This window comes from the organism of the source record quoted next, unplaced genomic scaffold, assembly GCF_019419815.1.
Source record: "Pyrus x bretschneideri cultivar Hongxiangsu unplaced genomic scaffold, Pyrus_bretschneideri_v1 Contig48, whole genome shotgun sequence".
In the NCBI taxonomy this organism is placed as follows: domain Eukaryota; kingdom Viridiplantae; phylum Streptophyta; class Magnoliopsida; order Rosales; family Rosaceae; genus Pyrus; species Pyrus x bretschneideri.
Window position 1 is genome coordinate 1303334 of NW_025999785.1, and position 21300 is coordinate 1324633.

Here is a 21300-nt window from a genome sequence, read left to right on the forward strand (position 1 = left end):
TGGTTTAGGGTTGAGTACACTACAAGACACGTTTAACCTACTTTTAAGGAAAGCAAAACCCCTAACTCAGAAGCTCCTCCTTTACCTTCCAAAGCAAAAGGTTTTTCATTTCTTGGGGTAATATTCTTCCTCCCCTCCTAATTAAAAAAATCTTATATCCCTCTCCCTGTATATGGCGGAAAATTCTTACAAGCAACTGGCCGTCCCCTCTGCACATGGGTCTCATCTCGAGTTCACCACTTGTGAGTGCTGCCATACACGATCAACTAGACATACGATTTTTTTTCACCGGCTTTTTAGCTAAAATGGTCTATAAGATTGGCATAATTCTTCTATTTGGTTCCGAAGATTTAAAAGCGATAGAATGGGTCCCTGAGTTTGTCCCCATCAATCATTTGTCATTCCGTGCAAAATCTCCATTATATAAGGATGAAATAACAAAAATACCCTTAGATTTTGTCATATCTAACTCAAAATTTGTTAAATTGAGAGTATTTTTGTCATTTTGGTTTTTATTTATGTTTTATAGAATGATCAAATAATTTATGATGAACAACTCAAAGCCCGCTTCTATTGATTTCAAATTGACGGTAAACAACTCAGGACCCGCTTCTTTCGATTTCAAATCTTAGAGACTAACAGGACTTATATACCAATCTCAAAGACCATAAAAAGCCATGTTCACCTAATGAGCATGGTTGGCAACACCAACACATTAGAAGGGGCACCTAATTTGGACAAATTTTAAGCAGTTTGAGTTGACGAGAGAGGGCAAAGTGCAAAGCTATCCTTAACTAAAGAAAGGAGTTTTCTGATACAAGCAACAGTGCAGGGGGAGGACTCGAACTCAGGAGTTCAGACCTGACCGTGTAACGATAAATGCGCTTAATCAACTAAGCTACAAATCCCTTCCAATGAAAAGAAGGGATATTCAGCTGAACTAACTTAGCATATTCGCAGAACACTACAAGTAGATTATAAAAGAACGAGAAAATTGATCTGCATTATTCTTGTTCTAAACTTACAGCGCAACAACAAATAGAGAATGTGTCGGATTGAGTGATCACTAAAACCTCATGCGTTTTCCTGTGAGATTGCGACCTTGGCTTCTTGTTTTTCTTCTTCACTCACCGCTGTAGGTGTCTCTGTGAGGCCCTCGGGTTCCTTTTTAAGCTCTGTCTCGAACTCCTTTGCTGCCTGCAATATTTACAGAGAATTCAAATACACTCTTTGAGAATTATGAGAAGCACAGAAAGGAGGCTGGACAAAACGAGATAATTATTAGTTATAAGAACAGAACTTCGATAGGCGACAGGAGTAAGCACCGCGAGGTGTATCACTGGGTTCAAAATTTCTTACATTATTCACTTAATTAAGCTCACTGAAGAAAGAAGCAACATTTAAATCAGTCTTCGATTGTGTGCTACCACATACACAAATAAACCATACTCCAATCAAATAAAAGGGTTAGATGCATAAATAATGCATCCTTATTTCTTCTCTTACTCCCCATTTACGAGTGCTTAATCAATTACACTATGAACTAAACTTTTTGTTAAGGTGCCTACTGCTCAGCATTCCTTGGAATTTGATCGTTCGACAAGGGCATACCGAATTTATTTGGATATGTAATGATTAGACCATTACTTTTAGATACTCTACCGATCAACAACTAAATGAGCCAAATCTGTCTCCTTCTTGCTTTTAACAACTTATGAGAATGCTTCCATTGTCGTCCTTATTACTTAAAAAGAAAAAGAATATCCAACTAGAAGACTTTATGCTTACGCTAAAGTAAAAAATATATTCGGAATGCTAGAGAGAGTTGTACTTGGTGACCAAAAAATGAAACTCCAAACTGAGTATATGTGCAACATAATCAACTATTTGGATTTGATATCTATATAAATCCCTCTGCCCATAATCATTTGATCCCTCTCCCGTTCTCCCGATTCCCACATCACACACTTCAAAATAAAATACAGTAAACATAACATTAAAGGTTCCATACGACTAAACTAAAAACTAATTCGCTCGTTAATATATGCTAACTTTCAATGACCAACTCAATTTCAGACCATACTGCATAAAGGCAAATTCAAGGACATATTTTCCCTTTTTTCCCCCTTCCCCAAGATGTATAAAGCCCCTAGAGATATGTAATAATTATTTGAAAATAGACCCCCACATTTTGATCACTCAAAATTTTGCGATTCACATTGTTCACTCCAAGAGAGCAAAAACGGGGAGAATGGAAAGGAGTTGCATTTTGCCCGCTTATTGTTTGTTATTCATAAACAACAGCAAGGGTTACCATTGTATTTGTTTTCCTTCCAATCATCATCATTTCGAACTATGTTATAACTTTGAAATCTTTTACCTTCAATACTGAAACTTCTGAGGAAAACTACCTTCGATTAAACCAATATGTTCACAATAAAAATCACTGTAAACTCTACTACGACTCAGAGGTTACCGTAGTTTCTTTCTCCAATATGAAGGCACCAACGAATGTACAGTTACTTAAACCAAAAGTCATACACAAGGTGCCAACAACTTCTTAAAACATACAACTCACTATAATCAACAATCTACAACATTTCAAGAGTTGCCCTACTCGTAACAACACAAAGCCGGAAAGGGAAGTAAATGGAATATCAGAATTCCAACTTTTCGCCATTTAACACCCAAAGTATAAGGCATTTACTTACCTAATCACCAATACAGCTATGAGCTATCCCACTTAATTCACTCCACTTTAAAATGACTTCAATTCTTCTTCCCCCTTCTTACACATAGTGTTTTCTCCTATCGATTATTGCCACTAACAAGCATGTTCTTCGAGAGTCCAGCACGCGTAGTACAATCATGGCATGTCATTTTGTTCTTACTAATTTGACTTTTAACTTCCCATTTTAACACAACATCCTCAAACATAATAACCCAATTTTGCTTCTTTTATTCCTCTTTTTTCCACAGAAACTAAAGCCAGTGCAACAATAATTCCAGATATTGCATAAATTTTCTCAAGAACAAAACCCCTATTTAGATACATAAAACTACCGAATTTCTTCCAATTCCCAAATACACAAACAACACTAACAATAAAAACAATCCAATAAGCAATAAAGTTCATAAATTTTCTCGAGAACCAAACAGATCCAGTTGAAAAGAAAACAACCTGCTGGAAGCTCTTGACAGTCTTCCCAATGCTCTTCCCCACTTCCGGCAACTTCTTGGGTCCAAAAACCAGAGCCGCCACACCAGCTATAACCACAATCTCCGGCATCCCCAGACCAAACAGAGCGTTACACGTCATACCCTTCTGGGCTCTCTCGGTTCTCGTTCTGCTTCTTCTCAGACCAAAAGCACTGCCATTGACAGTGCTTTTGCTGAAGGACAAAGAGGTGGTGCCATTGCTGGACAAGAAGGTGGATTGGGATGATTGGAAAGGGAGAAAAAGTGGTGATCTTGGAGTGGACAGAGTAAAAGATGAAATCTCCATGAATTTTTTTTTTTGTTAATTACTTTATCTGATTTTTGCCTTCTGGGTTTTGAAGATTTTGTTGAACTTTGCGTGTAATTGTATTGGGGTGTGGAAGATTAGATAACTTGAAATTGAAGGGGACGGTGGCTCCAGCCGAAAGAAGAAAATAAGAAGGGAAAGGTGGGACCTTTGGATGTAAATATTGACCAGTGATTTTCACGTGGGCTACTAAAGTTTGATCCACTCTGAGTTTACAATAAATTTTAACATTTATGAAGGGTTAGGTATAAATATTATAATTTGAATTGTTTATTTTTTTTTAATGTGGTAAGAAAATCAACGTCTAATAATAACAAATAATATTCTCACGATTAACAGGTAAATTGTTCGATGAAAATGGTCTCCAAAAATTGAGAAATTTTCTAAGAACGATGATGAAGAAAATAAATGACCTAAATGATGATTTTTTATAGTAAAATGATGTCATGTCATCGCGCAATAATTTTATTAAAAAAAAAAGATTCATGAAATCCGACATCTTCGTTAGCCCACTCTATTAATATTGGTCTCACGGTCGCCTTTTCGTTTGTTTGAGGTCTTTTTGCAATTATAGTTTCAGCATGGTAAAACTTGACTCTGACACCAATCGTATATATACAAATTAAAACTTGAGTAAAATAACAAACAAATACTAAGCTAGTTTGATCAACTAATCAACTCACGATTATTTTTCTCTTGAAGACATCCATATAATTCGTTACTTAATTGGCTTCCTTTATTTAATTAAAAATTATTACCATTAGTCCCTCAACTTTAATCTAACTGGAGAAATGGTCCCTTGACTTTAACTCTATTAGAGCAATGGTCCCTCAACTTTTTGCCTAATTGTAGCAATGGTCCTTCAACATAACTCATTTTGACAAAATTCTAACGAACCGGACGAAAATGACCATAACTACACGTTTTGATGAATTAAGGGACCACAATTGTAACAATGATCCTTCTAACATAACTCATTTTGATAAAATTTTGACGGAATAGACGAAAAGGACCATAGCTACACATTTTGATAAGTTGAGGGACCAATGGTAATGAATTTTTAGTTGAATGACCATTGCTCCAATTTGATTAAAGTTAAGGAACCATTGCTACAATTTACTCTATTAAATGTGTAAAAATTGCCTCTAAAATAAACTTATGACCACCCAACGTCTTCGTTAGCCCATCCCACTTTATTGATATTGGTCTCATGGTCGTCTTTTCATTTGTTTGAGGGTTTTTTGGCAATTTTTATAAATAAAATTTGAACTTGAGTAAAGAAAACAAATATGTTTATCTAACCAACTGATTTAATTCATGTCTTCGTTATTTTCTCGCGAAGACATCCATAAAATTCATCACTTATAAGCTTTTTTTTTTTTTTCCTTCAGCAAGAGCACTTGGTAGCTAGCTAGCCTCTCCATTTCAAGTTCACTTCCAAGAACTCACATGCACCATCTCCCAAGAGCCAGAGCTCTCTCTCTCCTAAACCTAAACCTAAAATCCACGCACCAACTCAAAAAAATTCATGCCCAATTGATCACCAATGGCCTCAAATCTCCCTCCCTCCATGCCAAACTCATCCAGCAATACTCTGCCTTCTCATCCCCAAAAAGCACCAACCTTTATGCCCATTTGGTATTCCAACACTTTCAAGAACCAAACTTGTTCCTCCTAAACACTTTGATCAGATGCTCCCGACCCAGAGATTCACTTCTTGTTTTTGCCAATTGGGTTTCTAAATCAACCTTAGTTTTTGATGATTCTACCTACATTTTTGTCCTTGGAGCTTGTGCTAGATTGCCTTCGGTTCCAACGTTGTTGGTAGGCAGACAGATACATGGTCGGATTGTGAAACATGATGTCGTATCAAATATTTCGGTGCAAACAACGTTAATACATTTTTATGGTAGTAATGACGATGTTGTTTCGGCACGGAATGTGTTTGATGAAATGCCTGTGAGAAATTGTGTTACGTGGAACGCAATGATCACGGGGTATTGTTCGCAAAGAGAGAGTGTCAGTGATGCGTTGGTGTTGTTTCGGGATATGTTGGATGATGTTTGTGGGGTGAAACCTACGGATACTACAATGGTTTGTGTTCTTTCCGCGGCGTCTCAGCTGGGCGTGTTGGAAACTGGGGCTTGTGTACATGGTTATGTGGAGAAGACAATGTGTGTTCCTGACAATGATGTGTTTATGGGGACTGGCCTTGTTGATATGTACTCGAAATGCGGATGTGTTGATAGCGCTTTCTGCGCTTTCAAGCGAATGAAAGAGAAGAATGTATTGACTTGGACAGCAATGGCGACCGGGCTAGCCATTCACGGCAAGGGAAATGAAGCATTGGAGCTTTTGGATGTAATGCAGGGTTCTGGAATAAAACCCAATGCAGTGACTTTCACCGGCTTGCTTTCGGCTTGTTGCCATTCGGGTCTTGTTGAAGAAGGCCTCCATTTGTTCCATTTGATGAAGAGCAAGTTTGATGTCGTGCCTCGGATGCAACACTATGGTTGCATTGTCGACATGCTTGGCCGCGGAGGGCACTTGAAAGAAGCCTATGAGTTTATAGTAGGGATGCCAGTTGAACCTGATGCCGTCTTGTGGAGGAGTTTGCTAAGTGCTTGCAATCTCCATGGGGATGTTGCAATGGGAGAGAAGGTGGGGAAGAAGCTGCTCCGTGTACAGTCCACGCAGAGTTACGCGGATTCAGCTCTAAAGAGTGAGGACTATGTAGCTTTGTCGAACGTTTATGCTTTTGCTGAAAGGTGGGAGGATGTGGAGATGGTAAGACAGGAAATGAAGGTTAAGGGAATCGAAAACAAAGCCGGTTGGAGTTCACTTCAAACTTCAAGCCGTTAGCAATATGTTCTGAATGACTTGTAGATCAGCATCGAATGATTTATTCTTTATTTTCCTATAGAATTTGTTCGAGTTGTAACATTTGATGCTGTGTCAAAGAAGGCCACGAAAATGAGCGTATAATCTGTTCCGTGCATGACAAGAAAAATTGAAAGTGCTAGAAGTATCGAACTGTTTAATTCAGTGTGGTACAGATGAAGAATAGCATTGTTTACATGACTAATCCAAAAGTAAAGAGGCAATACAATGGTTGTTCAAAGCATCCTTTAATCAATCTTTCCTCGTGCGTAGATCACTCTGTTTGTAATTACTGCTCCCAATTGGACGGGTTTCCACCCCTTATCCGCTTTTGCAGATGCTCTAAGCTAGCAACTCGCTGAAGGGAAGGTGTTCGTCCCATCTTTTTCCCCGACACATCTGCTGATGATGTTGCTGCAGAATTCTTCTGCACGTTTTCAACAGAAGGAACGTCTGCAGAATCATTCTTGACTCTCGGGTCATGAGTTGGTATAGGGTTATTAGAAGCAGGTTGAAAGAAGTGGTGATTTGGGTCATCTTGCTCCGGAACAGCAGCGTCTATTGATGCCTCTGAAGGGCTTCCATCAAATGGTGGCATGCCGATTGATGACACCTCTGACGTAGCATGGAACATGGGGTTCGACCCGGTAAATCTTTTCACCATCTCCTCAGCCATCTTTACCTGGAATTTAGTCACAAATGAAGTAACAAAGTTTATATGATTATTTTCGGTTCATATTCTAGGAGCCTTCGAGGAACCAGTTACCAAGGCATTCAACTTTCGAGCAGTTCAGGGTTACCTTTGCTCTCAATGTTTCGATATCAGCTTTTAAAACTCTATTGTCAACAGCCGCTTTGTTGTACTTCTCGTCTGAATCAGTCAGACGCTTCAACAGAGAGGAGTTCTCGACTCTTAATTGAGATACCTACGAAGAAAATTGCGTTAGGAAATCTATAGAAGACCAAAATACAGAGATAAAACAGGAAGCCGAGAAAAAAAAGAACAAACCTGTCCCTCAAGATCAGTCAAATGTGCCTGCTTTCTTCTTCTCGAGCGTCTAGCTGACTCTCTATTAGACAGCATTCTGGAAAAGGCGGGATGAATTAGCGAAAAGGCAATGAAACCAAACGTATTTGAAGCCAAACATTTGAATCAATAATTAAGAGATGGAGATTAGGCTGTGCTTGTTACAACCAGAAAATCAGATGCCGCTGTTACCTCCTCACGCGTTTGACATCAGCAGGGTCCATGTTCTCATTCATTGCAGTTTCACCTTCAGCTTCCTCATCGTCTGTCATTTCTCTCGATGATCCGCTAGTTGCCTGCCTTACTGGGATAGCGGATCTATATTTCGTTGCAGGTAACGAAGGAATGGCACCAAGTGGTGCATGAGCATTCTTATCATTTGACCTGGATAAATCATACCCAGCTCCTACATAGGTAAAAATAGTAAAAGAATATATATGACATTCTAACAACATTATCTAGCACAAAAGCAGAAGTACATGCGAATTATGAACATGTTTTTGTTCAAATGGAAACCTTTCGAAGGGGCTTCAGATCCGAGTTGTGAAGTACTTGAAGCGTGTGATCCACTGTCAGCCAAAGCCGCAGATTCTTGTGCTTTCACCAACGATCCCTATTGACACGACCAGAACATATCAGCGAGCACTTTGTCAATACATAACATAACTTCGTAAGAAAAATTCTCGAGAAATTCATGAAGATCGAATTAGATCTCAACAGGAGAATCGGCGTTTTACTAGAAAAGAAAAAAAAAGGAATGGCTTTTAACTCTGTTTCTACCAAAAAATTGGCGTTCCAAAAGATTACTTGATCTTTAGAACCCTACCACAGAAAGTTCCTTTGGGAAAACACATTCATCTGTTCGGTTTCACTCGGACTTCAAAACCATGTTTCAATTGTTAATGTTTTAGTTTTAGCAATACGCGGTAGCTAAGCGATTTTTCTTGAGTACCTACATGCTATAAACACTCAGTGTCGACGCATATTTTGACCGTTGGATTTCATCCACGGATGGTGGGCAGCAGCCCTGCTTTTGCTTTCAGACAATTCATCCTTTTGTGGCAGTAAGTTTTCTTTCCTTTCCATTTTAGCTCCGTCAAATAATATTCAAGCGTATCGAACAAACCAAGTTAACCAACCAACCAGTTATAAACACTTCGTGTAGAATTACTTTTTTGGGAAGCACCTGTCAGGTAGGATCCTCTCTGGATCATTTCCACCTAATCCTCGTCATCAAATAATCCGGATCCTTGAAATTTCATTCAAAGGCTAAAGTTTTAGCCGTTGTATCAAATTTCAAGGATTCAGATTGTTTAATAAGGAGAATTAGAGAAAAGAGATCCGGATTCTTAAAAAAGCACTCAAATTTTTAATAATTTTTTTGACATATTTATAATAAAAGCACTTCTTAAAAAAAACGCTTATGAACGGAATTGTAGTGTTTTCCTAAAAAACAAACCCAAGGGAGAGACTCTGTTTGGATACCGAGAAAAAGCTAAAAGCAGAAAGAATGAAACTTTAATTATTGAATTGTCAATGCACAAAGTAGAAAGCAGCTTACTTGAGTTAAACATTCCACTCACAAAAATAAATAAATGATAGATTTCAAATTCAATTTTTTTTCTAAGAAAATTAATGAAAATGATTTGAAAACTTTTAATTTTAATCAAAAAGATAAAAAAAATGTTGTAAGTGAATAGTATCAGAAGTGATTTTTTAAAATAAAAATATCATTTTCGTTGAAAATTGAATAGTACCGAAAGTATTTCGTTAAAACTCCAATTTTTGTTTCCTTGAACTTTCTCAGCAACCAAACAGAAGTTAAGCTCATTCCCAACCCATTGGTCTGACTTTGACCATATTTTCTCGGAAAAGCAGAGCAAACCAGAAAATGAAACCATGAGAATAAAATGCCCAGAAAGAGAGAAAGGACGAACCTCCCGCGACAAAGCCACGGCGGCGCAGGCGAGGTCGAGCTTGGTCTTCAGGAACGCCCGGTACTCATCGGAATCGACGGTGACATTAGGCGGTCGCATGTTGTTGTAGTGAGTGTGAGTGGGGTTGTGGTGGTGGGCATTGATCATCTTAATCTCTTCAACGTCGTTTTGGTCGTGATGGTGAGCTGTAGAAGAAGAAGAAGGATGCGGAGGTGGCGGCGGCGTCGGCGAGGGTGAGGGGGAGTAGGGAGAAGCTTCTTGGAGAAAACGCTGGAAGGCCCACTCCGATGCGCTTCGGTTCAACTTAGACAAGTTGTCGTCGTCGGCTCCGCCATTGTCCGCCGGCGCTGTGGAAGACCACAGCTGGTCGGACATTTCCTCCACTGAAAACACCCTATCCATCTCTCTCTGTTTCTCTCTCTCTCTCTCCTCTCTCTCTGTTTCTCTCTCCTATTGTCTTGCTTTCTAGTTTTGGTCAAGGATTTTATCCGATTTGGATCCTTAAAGTTGGACAACAAGTCATTATATTTTGGTTGAATATTATTTATTATTTGGTATTTAGCCTAAATTAATATTAAAAGTGGATGATTAATATTCTGCGGGGTCCTTGAAATAAGAAAACTTTAAAAGAATTTTGGATAGGGAAATTTTCCTTTTGGTTGATCGAATGTGTTTGAATTACATTGATTTTAGTCCTCGCATTCATTAGGTCCATTGATCGAAGAAATATGTCGTTTTTCTATATTCAAGTTTCTCCATTAATGATTGTTAGAAAAACTTAGAAAGATTTCAATCAACGTTCATTGGAGTTTAATCTCTTCGTTTGTTATCACTGTTTGTTAGAAAATCTTGTAAAAGTTTCAATCAAGGTAAACTCGACTTTGATTCCTCTGCCATGTTTAGAGTGGTTTAGATCATCGTCTAGTTAGAAAAGCTAATATTGATTTCAATTGAGTTGGATATTGTTAAAAAAAAATAGTCTCAATTTCCTCTTTTTTATATTACGTAACATATTTTGCTTTGATTTCTTTTGTTCAAGGAACATAAATTCCCCACTCCTCAGAAGGGGCTCATTTTTCATATACATTGATAGTAAGAAACGACTTTTTGTTACGTTCCGAATCTAAGCCAAAACAAATAATGCACGAAATGAAAAGATTTCAACAAACTCTTATCTTAACTCTCATTAAATACATTTTTATCTTTTTTACATAACAGTACGTAATTGACCTGAAATACTATTAAAATTCTAAACGCCTCGAAATTCATTTCTCATGCATGTTGATAGAATGAGACGACCTCTTCTTACACATCCAATACAAAAACAAAAAGCATACCAAACAAGAGGCAATGAGTGCTTTCCCCCCAAAAAAAAAAAAAAAAAAAAAAAAAAAAACAAGAGGCAATGAGCGAATTGAAAAGACTGCAAATGGCGCCTTTCCAAGTGGATGGGCATTGAAGCCATGCTGGCGCCGTCCATTTGTGGATAAACACTAAACTACCCCCACACATTTTGTTGGGCCCATTTTTTTGTGGGGTCCATTATGTTCTCTCTTTTAAGGCACCCAATGGACAAATAAAAAGTCCCTTTTGTCTCTTTCTCTTTGTGCTACCACCACCACCATCCTATATGGGGTGGGGTCCCAAATGAATTTAAAATAAATAATAATTAATAAAAGACTTGTCCTTTTTTAATTTGGTGGCCAGAAAAATGTTATCTATACTATTATTAATAAGAGAACTATTCTTATCAATTGTTTACTATTTTTTTTTTTTCAATTTTGCTCATTTTTTATATACAATACTTACATTAGAAGGGTAAAATAGTAATTTTGTATTTTTTGCCCTTTTTTTCCTATTTTACCCTTACTTTTGATACACAATACTTGAAGGCAAAATAGTAATTTTGTATCTTTTGAGAAAATAACAATTATATCCCTATTTTTCGTATTTTACCCTCATTTTTGATAAACAATATTTACATAAGATGGACAAAATAATAATTATGTGATATTATGATAAAATATGCACTTATTAAGATAAATTATCTCACCATCAATTTTTCATACTCTTTTTAAAATTTTAAAAACCAATCACAATCCTTAATAAAAAAAACAAAAAACAAAATGAAATTGTTCACACACACATAGTGTGTGGTCATTGGGTAGGATTAATTGAATAGAGGTCTTCCTCCAATCTTACTGTTCGAAATTCGAAGATCAGACAATTTGAATTTCTCAAATTGAATTTAAAAGTCTTCATTAATTGATTTCGTTTGTTTACCTCACACCAATTAAGAACTCTAATCTCTCTTCCACACAAATTAAGAGTCCAAATTTCTGGTTATTAAAATTCCGCAGAGTCAGACATGCAGAGAATATAAATTCATATTAATCGAGACCTCTTTTGTATATTAATATTTTATGAGGCCAATATTTTATCTCTCATCTCATTGGTGAAAGAAAATAATGTGGAAATTGGTGGCGGCTCTTTGAATATTTCTTTGATGACCTGGGTTAGAATTAAAATATTTTCATTTACTTTCAAGCTAATCCATTCACGATCACTGTGAGTTAACAAAGGTTCTCGCGTCCGAGAGCAACTTGCATAAAATAGATTCACCGTCATGTAACGTCCAACTCTAATAATGTGCTCTAATATTGTAATATCAATTATTAAACCAGAACGTCACGTAACAACTACTTGAGCTGGAATACACACGCTCCACTAGTGCGCCCCAAACCAATCTCGTGATATCGTGTGTTTCAACTTTTCTACGTAGTAAGGTGTAATTAGTTGCGTATTGAGGTTTGCAGCGTTTTTCTCTATCCATGTGGTAATTCCCAAAAAAATGCAACATGTATAAATAATAGACTTGTCCCTTGACATGGTGATCATTACAAGGAGAATAAAATGACACACAATTTGAATTGGTATTTAATAGATAAGGTTTTAGGAACAAAGGAACCTAAATACAAAGACATACCAACCAACCTGAGGAGTACAGAACTTGGTGTGAACAGAATGGCAAAAACACACATAGTATCGAAAGCAATACTTATTTTTCGCAACCTCTCGGGTAAAACATATCGAAAGACTAGATGATCACCGCCTTCCTGATGCAACAGATTCAGTGTTGAAGAGGTACTTCACTCGTGAAAGAACTGAGTCGTGTGCAGGGTCATAAGGATGGTCCTTGGACGGGATTTCCAAAATAGCTGGAACCGGCTTATTGTAGCTATCGACGAGAAACCTTATCATGTTTGCAACCTGGTAAGAGAAGAACAGGGTCACTTCCCTTTGAAATAATCTTGAACCAACATCCGATTTGGAAGAAATGCATACATTTGAATTACATACAAAGATTGCTATAGATTCTAAAAGGTTGGGCAAGTGCTTGGGCACTATGGATATTGCCTTGAGAACCAGAAAAGGCGCATTCATAACGGTTGAAGAACTTTTAAGTACGAGAAAGAACTTACATATTGACTGATCAAGACAATTGCAATGTCGTCCTTTGTTGTAAACTCTTTGAATGCATCTTCAATTTGTTTCACTGTTGTTTCTGAGAAGAAAACCGGAAGCACGTACTGTTAGAAACTTACCACCGTTCTATAAACCTTGCTTTAAATATTAATATGAATTTATTAGCTAATTAATTACAGGAAAAAAAAAAACAGAAAAGGAAAGAAAAGTAGGCTTTTTATTTAAGGGACCAGGCTGTGGGCCAATTTCAAGTTCTGTGATTCTCGTTTAAGAAGAAAGACATAAGGAACACCAAACCGCTGTCGCTGCAGCCAAAACGTAACTGACCAAAATGTAATATTACACCTTGCTTCATTAATGAATGATGACAGGCTAAATTGTTTGTTTTTTCTTGATAAACAAGAAGGGATTTCAGATAGATTTCATTTCCTAGAAGTTTGTGATTTCCTTCCCATTGCCTTACTCCTTTCACTTACCCACAGGATTAGACCGCAAAAATACCTGACTAATAGACTACTAATCATATACTAGAACTGGCATTTTGGCCCATCAGCTAACCTATCTGCATACAAATATTTAGAAACAGACGACCAGTATAAATGAAGTTTCAACACTCGCGCATAAATAAAGCTCATAACGTACTTGAATCAACAATAAGATAATTTGTCTTTCTTCGCAAGTCAACGTTACCCACTCCAGCTAGCAAAAATCCGGTTACAGTGTCCTATACACGATAACAAGCATCTCATCAGAAAGACAAATCGAGAATACAAGAACAGATTTCAAACAAAAGATTACCGAAAAGACTATCCACACCTCATCAGCAATCATGGCAATGAGCGCTGAACTCTTATTGGGAATGTTAGCTCTGCCGGCCATTTTAAGTTAATATCGACTACAACAAGAAAGAAGAAAAAACGATATCAACCACATTGGAAAGTCAAATTTACAAAATGTACAGAACTAGTTCCCATCGATATACTTCTCAATCCTAGCGGAACAATTCTATGACTACGATATCATGTTTATAGACAGATATCAAGCTCATAAGCAAATATGTTTAAACCGACGCAAACTTTCCGGAACTCCACAGTATAAAGATGAATGTAATCAAGATAATTGAATCAATGATGCCAATGTCAATGAGAACAGAATTCACACAAGTGATATCAGTGATCGAAAATCGAAAATCGAAAATCGGAAAATGAAGACGATGCAGTTAGTTGGCAATAGTTCCAAATCAGTATTCAAAATTAGCTGAAAAATGATTAGCCAAAATCCCACCCTGCAAACAAAATCTGGATCCAAAAAATTTCCCAGCTGAAATCAAAGACTCAAATTCTGCATTCAATCAGAAAAATCAAACACCAAAATGTTCAAATCATAAACTGACAGTCTGAAATCTAAACAAACCAAATAAACAAATCAAAAATAAACCAAACAAGACATTTAACAGTAAAAAAATTAAATTAAAATTAAGACCAAATTCACACACGCAGCAATTCCAACTAATCAGACAACAGCAGAAAAAATGAAACTTTGACGGATCTAGGGTTGCAAAACGACGGCGTATCAAATCAATTTGGGAATCAGCATACCTCTAGGGTTTGAATCTGAGCTTCCGATTCAGCTTCGCAGTACCAAATATCCTTTTTCCGGTGGTTTATTTCGTGCGATTTCTAGTTGCGATCGAATGCCTAATTTTATTTTTATTTATTTATTATTATATAGCCCAACGGGCTCATAGTTTCTTATGAGCCGTGTGCTAATGTACGCCCAAACGGCCCACTCTTCAACTCGATCCAAAAAAAAGCCCAGAAATCTAGGTATCCCCGAATTTCGGGAATTCGCTAAGGTACCGTTTGGTACGCATACCGAATAGAACGGAACGGGACATAAAGGAACAAAGTGAAACGGAATGGAGATTTCATGCTAGGTTTGGTGTACACTCATGTCGGAATTGAACGAATGATTAAATGACACGTTTGGTGTACTCTCCATGCTGTTTTTCTTCTTTGAATATAGAAATCAAAAGCAAAGAAAATTGCTTTTTGTTGGGTTTTTTGTCACTTAGTTTCTCAAAAAATTTGAAGTGTGACCAAAGAAGCTTGATATCCCGAAAAAATAAGAGAATTCAGTTTTTGAATTTATCTGTTGAGGTAAATTTCGATTTTTGATGAATATTTTATGCTAATTGTGAATAAATGTATAAATCTTTGGATTTGATTAATTTTAAAGTGAAATTAATGAAAAAGAGAAGGGGTATTGTTGTCTAAAAAGTTATAATTTTGTGTTCCATGTGTTAGAATAAGTCGTTCCAGAGAGGAGGTTGGCACAAAAATTTGATTAAAATCTGTTCCATGAGACAGCGCGTAATAAATTGACGCACAAAATGTGGAATGGTGCGTCACGTTCCACTGCGTTCTGTTTCATTCCACGTACCAAACGGTACCTAAGATTCAGGATCCTAATTCAAAATCCTTAATTCAGCGATCCTATTCAAAATCCCTAATTTCAAAAGCCCTAATCCAGAAACCCTATAATCAAACAATCTCCATGAACTTTGGTTGAGTTTATATCGCAGGAATTTCTTACCTTGTGCAGCGAAGAGGGAGTGAGGGTTGAGACCGAGAGCTAGATTCAGGCGATGAATTTGGGTGACGCCACTGATGTGGGAGGACTGAGGAAGGAGGAGATGCCGATTCGGTTCGGGCGGAGGAGACGGTGAGAGTGCGGTGAAGTCGGGAGAGTGATTACTCAGGTTAGGCAAAAATGAACGGTTGAGATTTTTTTTCTCAACCAATCCGACGATTCACAGAATTACGTGCGCTAGCAATGAAAGCTCTAAGATAAGAGGACCTTCCAGGTAATTTCATTTGGGCCCCAACAAAAACAGGCCTTGGCACATTCAGCCCATCTTTCTATGAACTTTCTCCTTTGGACAAGTGGTGGGGCCCATCCAGTCATGGCCCTCTCACTTCGATCCGTACATTACGAAGCCACCCCAGAATTTCACGATGATTCGTTTTTTGTACAACCAACTTAGTTTTTTGAACCCTCATTAATTTTATTTTAAAAAACACTCTCGTACTTGTATGCAAAATTACCCCAAAAAACGTAGTGATTTTTAAGAAAAAATTATTTATTTGGACGTTGATTTAACGAAAATAACTATTTTCTCTGTTTATCGGTTTTGAAACAAACAACGTGGTAATCAAACTGCTGATGAACTTTGCTCTCCCCGTGCTCTTCCTCAGCCTCATCTACCACTTGTTCTTCTTTATGTTCGCTGCCTGACTCTCCCCATACTTCTCACATAACCAGCGCTCGAGGCGTTTGGGGTTTGCTGTCTCAAATTGGGTCGTGATGATTCTGATTTTAGACCCATATAAAGTTTTTGATAAAATATAATCTAGTTTGGTAAAAGAGAGAATCAAACTCGACTGTAAAAATACTAAAAATAACCTCATTTTTTAGCTAAATGATCTAATATACATATGCAAGATGTGGTAATGGTAATCTCATTTATGGGACTCTTAAGTTGTTTTCGATATAACTCTGAAATTTTGAATTTTTAGATCAATAATAAAGAATAATTATCAAAATTTAACCGACAAAATTTTAGTATATAAAATATTCATAGCTTAATAGAATTTTCCACCAATTTTACAAGATAAATTTGACCTCAATCGCAAAACGATATGTGAAGTAACACTCATAACCAACTGACCAAATCCGTGTCTCCGTGGTGGTACAAGTTTGGTAGCTTTATACGGTTGGGGATCTGATCGTGACCGTTCATCATATATCATGGGTGAGAAATCATTTAAAATTTAAAATTAAATATAAATAGTACCTAACAAAAACTGACCTTATAATATACAATGAATGGTCACAATCATAGGATCCCTAGAATCCTCAAAAAACAAAAAATCTAGCAAGGATCCTTCTCTGCTTTATACCGCCTCTCTCTATCTCTCCCTCAATAATTTATGGAAAACCCATGATATTATTAAGGGAACTTTAACAAAAAGCTATCGGTACTATTCACTTTAACGAAAAATTATATTTTTACACTAAAAAATCAATCCTGATACTATTAAATTTATCCTTTATTTTATTCTTATTTTTAAAACTCAAAAATTTTAAATTATTTTCATTAATTTTCCTTATTAATTAACGAGTGGCGTTGCATTGTTGGCTGTGTTCAAATATCCTATAAATAGTAGCAGAGCGTTACAGCCAGAGAGCCCATACCCCATATCATAACCCCTTTAATCTCCTCCGAACCCAGCTTTTGCCAATCATTTTCTTCTTCCCAACTTCTCAAAAGCTTCAAAGCTCCAAACTTTTGCTCTGTCCAGGTAAAATTCCCAAATGGGTTCTCTGGGTTTCTCTCACTTACTCTCTCTCTCCCTCTCTCTCACATGCTGGTTCCAATTGTTGTAACATTTGATGGGTTTTCTGGGTTGTAACATTTGATGGGTTTGTTCATAACAACATTATTCTCTGGTCTTGAATTCTTGGAATTCTGGTGGTTTGTATAGCAGGAGGGAATCTAGTTGTCTGCTAAAATTTCATTCCTTTTGCATACACTACTTGATTTTAGCAAAATCTTGAAGATATAATTGTTTTTCCATGTGATTTGATGATGTTTTCATTTGGGTTGGTTATGAAATGTTCAGTAATACTTTCTTTACATTAATTTGGAGATATTTTGATCTTAATTTGCTTGTGTAGGTACTGGTTATACTCTTTTCCCATTTTTCCAAACTTTCTTGGGTGGTTTATCATTTTTTGTTTTTTTTCATTGTTCAATTTCTCTGCAATATCTACTCAGTGGATGTGAAATTTTAGTTAGTGGGTGAAATTTTCATGTTGGTTAGGTTGGGGTTCATTTTCGTTTATATTGTTAATGATTTGTCAGAAGTAATGACTTTCTAGCTTGTATAGCAAAGCAAGTTAACTAATCCGTAAGGGCTCATAAATTCTAATGCGAAAGTGGTAATCTTTTTCCTGTGTATCTAATCTTTCAGAATGGGAAGTACCGGCGAAACTAAGTATGGTGCGTACACCTATGAGAACCTCGAGAGGGAGCCTTATTGGCCTTCTGAAAAGCTCCGAATTTCCATTACTGGGGCAGGTGGTTTTATCGCCTCCCACATTGCTCGGAGATTGAAGAATGAGGGTCATTACATTATTGCTTCTGATTGGAAGAAGAATGAGCACATGACTGAAGACATGTTCTGCCATGAATTCCATCTTGCCGACCTCAGGGTCATGGATAATTGCTTGAAGGTTACGAAGAATGTTGACCATGTGTTCAACCTCGCAGCTGATATGGGCGGAATGGGCTTCATTCAGTCCAACCATTCTGTCATATTTTATAACAATACCATGATTAGTTTCAATATGGTCGAAGCTTCTAGGATCAATGACGTGAAGAGGTTTGATCTCCCAAACTTGCAGTTATAACTTTGATGTGGTGTATGAATGCTTTATGTTTGAGTTGGAAAGTTGGGACTTTAACTCCAAAAGGCTTTGAAGTACTTGAATACTCAAATTCTTTATCTGTTATCTGGGTTTCTGCAGGTTTTTCTATGCTTCTAGTGCTTGTATTTACCCTGAGTTTAAGCAGCTGGAAACCAATGTCAGCTTGAAGGAGTCTGATGCCTGGCCTGCAGAGGTATGTTACGTTACGGTTATGGTTTTGGTCTCTAGTTTTGGACGAATTAAATGAATTCAGTCTTTTTGTACCTTTATTTGTAGCCTCAAGATGCTTATGGCCTGGAGAAGCTTGCAACTGAGGAATTGTGCAAGCACTACACCAAAGACTTTGGAATCGAATGCCGTATTGGAAGGTTCCACAACATTTATGGCCCTTTTGGAACCTGGAAAGGTGACTTGAATTGCAATGATAGCTGATAAGGATGCATGGTCTATTTCTTTTTATCCTAATTTGTGTTGCTTACTTGTATCTGTTGTATAGGTGGAAGGGAGAAGGCTCCTGCTGCGTTTTGCAGAAAGACTCTCACTGCCACTGATAAGTTTGAGATGTGGGGAGATGGACTTCAGACCCGATCCTTCACTTTTATTGATGAATGTGTAGAAGGTGTACTTCGGTAAGAACCTTGTTACTATCACTTTTTCGTTTCAAAACTTTTCTAGCTGAACCACACTTCTTTTTTAGGGTTTAAGCTTCAAAATACTTGACTTTCTTAGATGTTGTTGATTGTTTTTTATTCTGTTTTCACAAGGCTCTGTGGAGTCTAGTTTAGTTGATTATAATGGTTATCATAGAACTTAAACCTTTATGGATTTGGTTTTGAATCTTTTGCATTATAATGTAAGTTCTCGTTGAAGGTGTTACGAGGGCATTTTCTGCAAGTAATTGTATGACAGTGCTAGATATGAAGACAAATGAATTTATTACATTGTTGAAATATCTTTCTGTTACATGTTCGATTTATATCTGCAGGACCTTACAACATTGTATGGTAGATTAACATGGCCCTTGTACAAAAACTTCCATTATTTATTTTTTCTTGGGGCAAATTTTATTAGGTATATGTTGGGTTTCACATGAAACCCCTTTAAAATTTGTAATTTATGTCCTCTCTTTCATGATTTAGGTTGACGAAGTCAGACTTCCGCGAGCCAGTGAATATTGGAAGTGATGAGATGGTTAGCATGAATGAGATGGCTGAGATCGTTCTTAGCTTTGAGGACAAGAAGCTGCCTATCCAACACATTCCTGGGCCAGAGGGTGTCCGTGGTCGTAACTCAGACAACACACTGATCAAAGAGAAACTTGGTTGGGCTCCTACCATGAGGTTGAAGGTAAATAGCTTGAGAGTACCCATTCTGCAGTTTCTTAAATCCACCGAGTTTCTTTAAAGTCGGGGTTTATTGTTGTCAGTTTTGTGATTGCTCCCTGTTTACGGCATAGTTTGAACTCACATTTTCATTTTGTTCATTTAGGATGGTCTGAGAATTACATACTTCTGGATCAAGGAACAGATTGAGAAAGAGAAGGCACAAGGCGCTGACCTCTCGGTGTATGGCTCATCTAAGGTTGTGGGAACCCAAGCCCCAGTTCAACTTGGTTCGCTGCGTGCTGCTGATGGCAAAGAATGAAGGGTCCTACAAAACTGCACCGGAAAATATAGTATTCATTAGTTCTGGTTATGATAGCAGGGCACATTCCATGTGCGTGGACAATAAGGAGGGAAGCTTTTATTCCGCTCCCGTTGAATATCTAGCTTGTTAGTTAAATCTGCCACCTTAGGATTGCCTTTGTATTTTGTTTCCCTATCTTTAGCATTATTCAGTTTATGAGTTCAGTTGATTCTGTTAAGATTTTTTTTCGGGTTCAAATTTCAGTATCGACCTGTCCCGAATGTTGAGACCGGCTGTTTTCAACCCGCGGGCAATCGGAGATATGCTTGTCTGAGTTATGCTGTTTTATGCTTGCAAAAATTGATCTTTGGTACCTTTACCTTTGCTTTTTTTTCTGCCTGTAATTCGCAATCCCTTTCCTTGCAATGGTTGATAAGATGGTTGTTAGTTGTTTACTTGCAACTAACAAAGCTTCATCTTTTTGGTGGCTCCCACCATTGCCTATTGCTAATGCTCGGGAGATTCTTGCATACGATCGGAGATATATCCATTGAAGAGAGATATAAGAAGAGAATGATTGTTGTAAGAGAGAGCCAAGTATCTCTCGCTCGTTCATTGTATACTTGTTAGTCTTAATCGAGCTTAAAATGTGCGACATCATTAGAGCGAGAAACATTATAGTGAAATTTTACAGTACAAGCACAATAAGAACCACTCCCTAATGCTTTTCACTCTTCCCTTGTCCTCCTCCTGTGCATCCCTAACTTCCTTTTTTTTTTTTTTTTTTTCCTGTTGTTTTACCACTTATTTATTCAATCATGTGGTCAGAAATGATTTAAAAAACCATCAAAAATTTGTGGATCAAACCCAAGCAAATGTAAAAGATATATACCAAGATTCTTTGAAGCATAAAGAATATATTAATTCAATCGTTTCAACTTGGCAGCTTGATTGTGAAAGATGATGATGATATTTAAATTATAATTATGAGATGATAGCGTTGATGGAGGGGCTTTTAATGACGGACGGTGGAATCCGTGGCTAAAAACTTTGGATGGTAACGTGGCAGAATTGTTTGTGTTAAAGACTCACCTACAAAACCCTTACGTGGATGCTCAGCATATCCAAATACCGACTACATGCTTTTCCCTTCCTGCCCATCTCTCTGTTCACGGAAAACAATTTACGTGAAACGATTTTACTGTTATTGTACCGTCTTGATTCAATAACGCATTAACATGTGAAGAATAATTTAGACATGGCAAAAAATTATTGAATATAAGGCTCATTTTGGAACTGTTTTTAAAATGACTGAAAGCGTTTTT

At 37.2% G+C, this 21300-nt stretch overlaps 5 protein-coding genes across 5 annotated transcripts; 2 read left to right on the forward strand and 3 right to left on the reverse strand.

The window, feature by feature from the left end:
* Positions 1 to 773: 773 nt before the first annotated feature.
* On the reverse strand, positions 774 to 3658 carry LOC103954397 (sec-independent protein translocase protein TATA, chloroplastic). The gene is made up of 2 exons (XM_009366222.3): positions 3182 to 3658; positions 774 to 1197 (listed from the first exon to the last, which is right to left on the reverse strand). Exons 1-2 carry the CDS (start codon positions 3503 to 3505, stop codon positions 1075 to 1077), a joined length of 447 nt encoding a protein of 148 aa, XP_009364497.2. The 5' UTR covers positions 3506 to 3658; the 3' UTR covers positions 774 to 1074.
* A 1226-nt stretch (positions 3659 to 4884) lies between these two features.
* On the forward strand, positions 4885 to 6524 carry LOC103954398 (pentatricopeptide repeat-containing protein At3g18970). Its single transcript, XM_009366223.3, has one exon. It carries the CDS (start codon positions 4976 to 4978, stop codon positions 6386 to 6388), a length of 1413 nt encoding a protein of 470 aa, XP_009364498.2. The 5' UTR covers positions 4885 to 4975; the 3' UTR covers positions 6389 to 6524.
* LOC103954486 (light-inducible protein CPRF2) lies at positions 6525 to 9787 on the reverse strand. Its single transcript, XM_009366320.3, has 6 exons — positions 9371 to 9787; positions 7950 to 8046; positions 7626 to 7839; positions 7416 to 7491; positions 7207 to 7332; positions 6525 to 7088 (listed from the first exon to the last, which is right to left on the reverse strand). Exons 1-6 carry the CDS (start codon positions 9770 to 9772, stop codon positions 6696 to 6698), a joined length of 1308 nt encoding a protein of 435 aa, XP_009364595.2. The 5' UTR covers positions 9773 to 9787; the 3' UTR covers positions 6525 to 6695.
* A 2423-nt stretch (positions 9788 to 12210) lies between these two features.
* Positions 12211 to 14610, reverse strand: LOC103954399 (V-type proton ATPase subunit F). Its single transcript, XM_009366224.3, has 5 exons — positions 14455 to 14610; positions 13673 to 13751; positions 13499 to 13580; positions 12853 to 12935; positions 12211 to 12640 (listed from the first exon to the last, which is right to left on the reverse strand). The coding sequence occupies exons 2-5, from the start codon at positions 13733 to 13735 to the stop codon at positions 12476 to 12478; spliced, it is 393 nt and encodes a 130-aa protein (XP_009364499.1). The 5' UTR covers positions 13736 to 13751; positions 14455 to 14610; the 3' UTR covers positions 12211 to 12475.
* Positions 14611 to 17063: 2453 nt separating this feature from the next.
* LOC103954400 (GDP-mannose 3,5-epimerase 2) lies at positions 17064 to 20309 on the forward strand. The gene is made up of 7 exons (XM_009366226.3): positions 17064 to 17220; positions 17893 to 18303; positions 18449 to 18542; positions 18626 to 18755; positions 18846 to 18978; positions 19489 to 19696; positions 19838 to 20309. Exons 2-7 carry the CDS (start codon positions 17894 to 17896, stop codon positions 19991 to 19993), a joined length of 1131 nt encoding a protein of 376 aa, XP_009364501.1. The 5' UTR covers positions 17064 to 17220; position 17893; the 3' UTR covers positions 19994 to 20309.
* The last annotated feature ends 991 nt before the right edge of the window (positions 20310 to 21300 follow it).

Coding starts and splice junctions, on each gene's coding strand:
- LOC103954400 (XM_009366226.3), top strand. CDS start 17,894: ATGGGAAGTACCGGCGAAACTAAGTATGGTGCGTACACCTATGAGAAC. Junction 18,756..18,845: donor CCCTTTTGGAACCTGGAAAG/GTGACTTGAATT, acceptor TCTGTTGTATAG/GTGGAAGGGAGAAGGCTCCT. Junction 19,697..19,837: donor CTCCTACCATGAGGTTGAAG/GTAAATAGCTTG, acceptor TTGTTCATTTAG/GATGGTCTGAGAATTACATA.
- LOC103954397 (XM_009366222.3), bottom strand. CDS start 3,505: ATGGAGATTTCATCTTTTACTCTGTCCACTCCAAGATCACCACTTTTT. Junction 1,198..3,181: donor CTGTCAAGAGCTTCCAGCAG/GTTGTTTTCTTT, acceptor TAAATATTGCAG/GCAGCAAAGGAGTTCGAGAC.
- LOC103954486 (XM_009366320.3), bottom strand. CDS start 9,772: ATGGATAGGGTGTTTTCAGTGGAGGAAATGTCCGACCAGCTGTGGTCT. Junction 7,840..7,949: donor ATCTGAAGCCCCTTCGAAAG/GTTTCCATTTGA, acceptor TTACCTATGTAG/GAGCTGGGTATGATTTATCC. Junction 7,089..7,206: donor TCGAAACATTGAGAGCAAAG/GTAACCCTGAAC, acceptor ACTAAATTCCAG/GTAAAGATGGCTGAGGAGAT.
- LOC103954399 (XM_009366224.3), bottom strand. CDS start 13,735: ATGGCCGGCAGAGCTAACATTCCCAATAAGAGTTCAGCGCTCATTGCC. Junction 12,936..13,498: donor TTATCTTATTGTTGATTCAA/GTACGTTATGAG, acceptor TTTTCTTCTCAG/AAACAACAGTGAAACAAATT. Junction 12,641..12,852: donor TTGTCTTGATCAGTCAATAT/GTAAGTTCTTTC, acceptor TTCTCTTACCAG/GTTGCAAACATGATAAGGTT.
- LOC103954398 (XM_009366223.3), top strand. CDS start 4,976: ATGCACCATCTCCCAAGAGCCAGAGCTCTCTCTCTCCTAAACCTAAAC.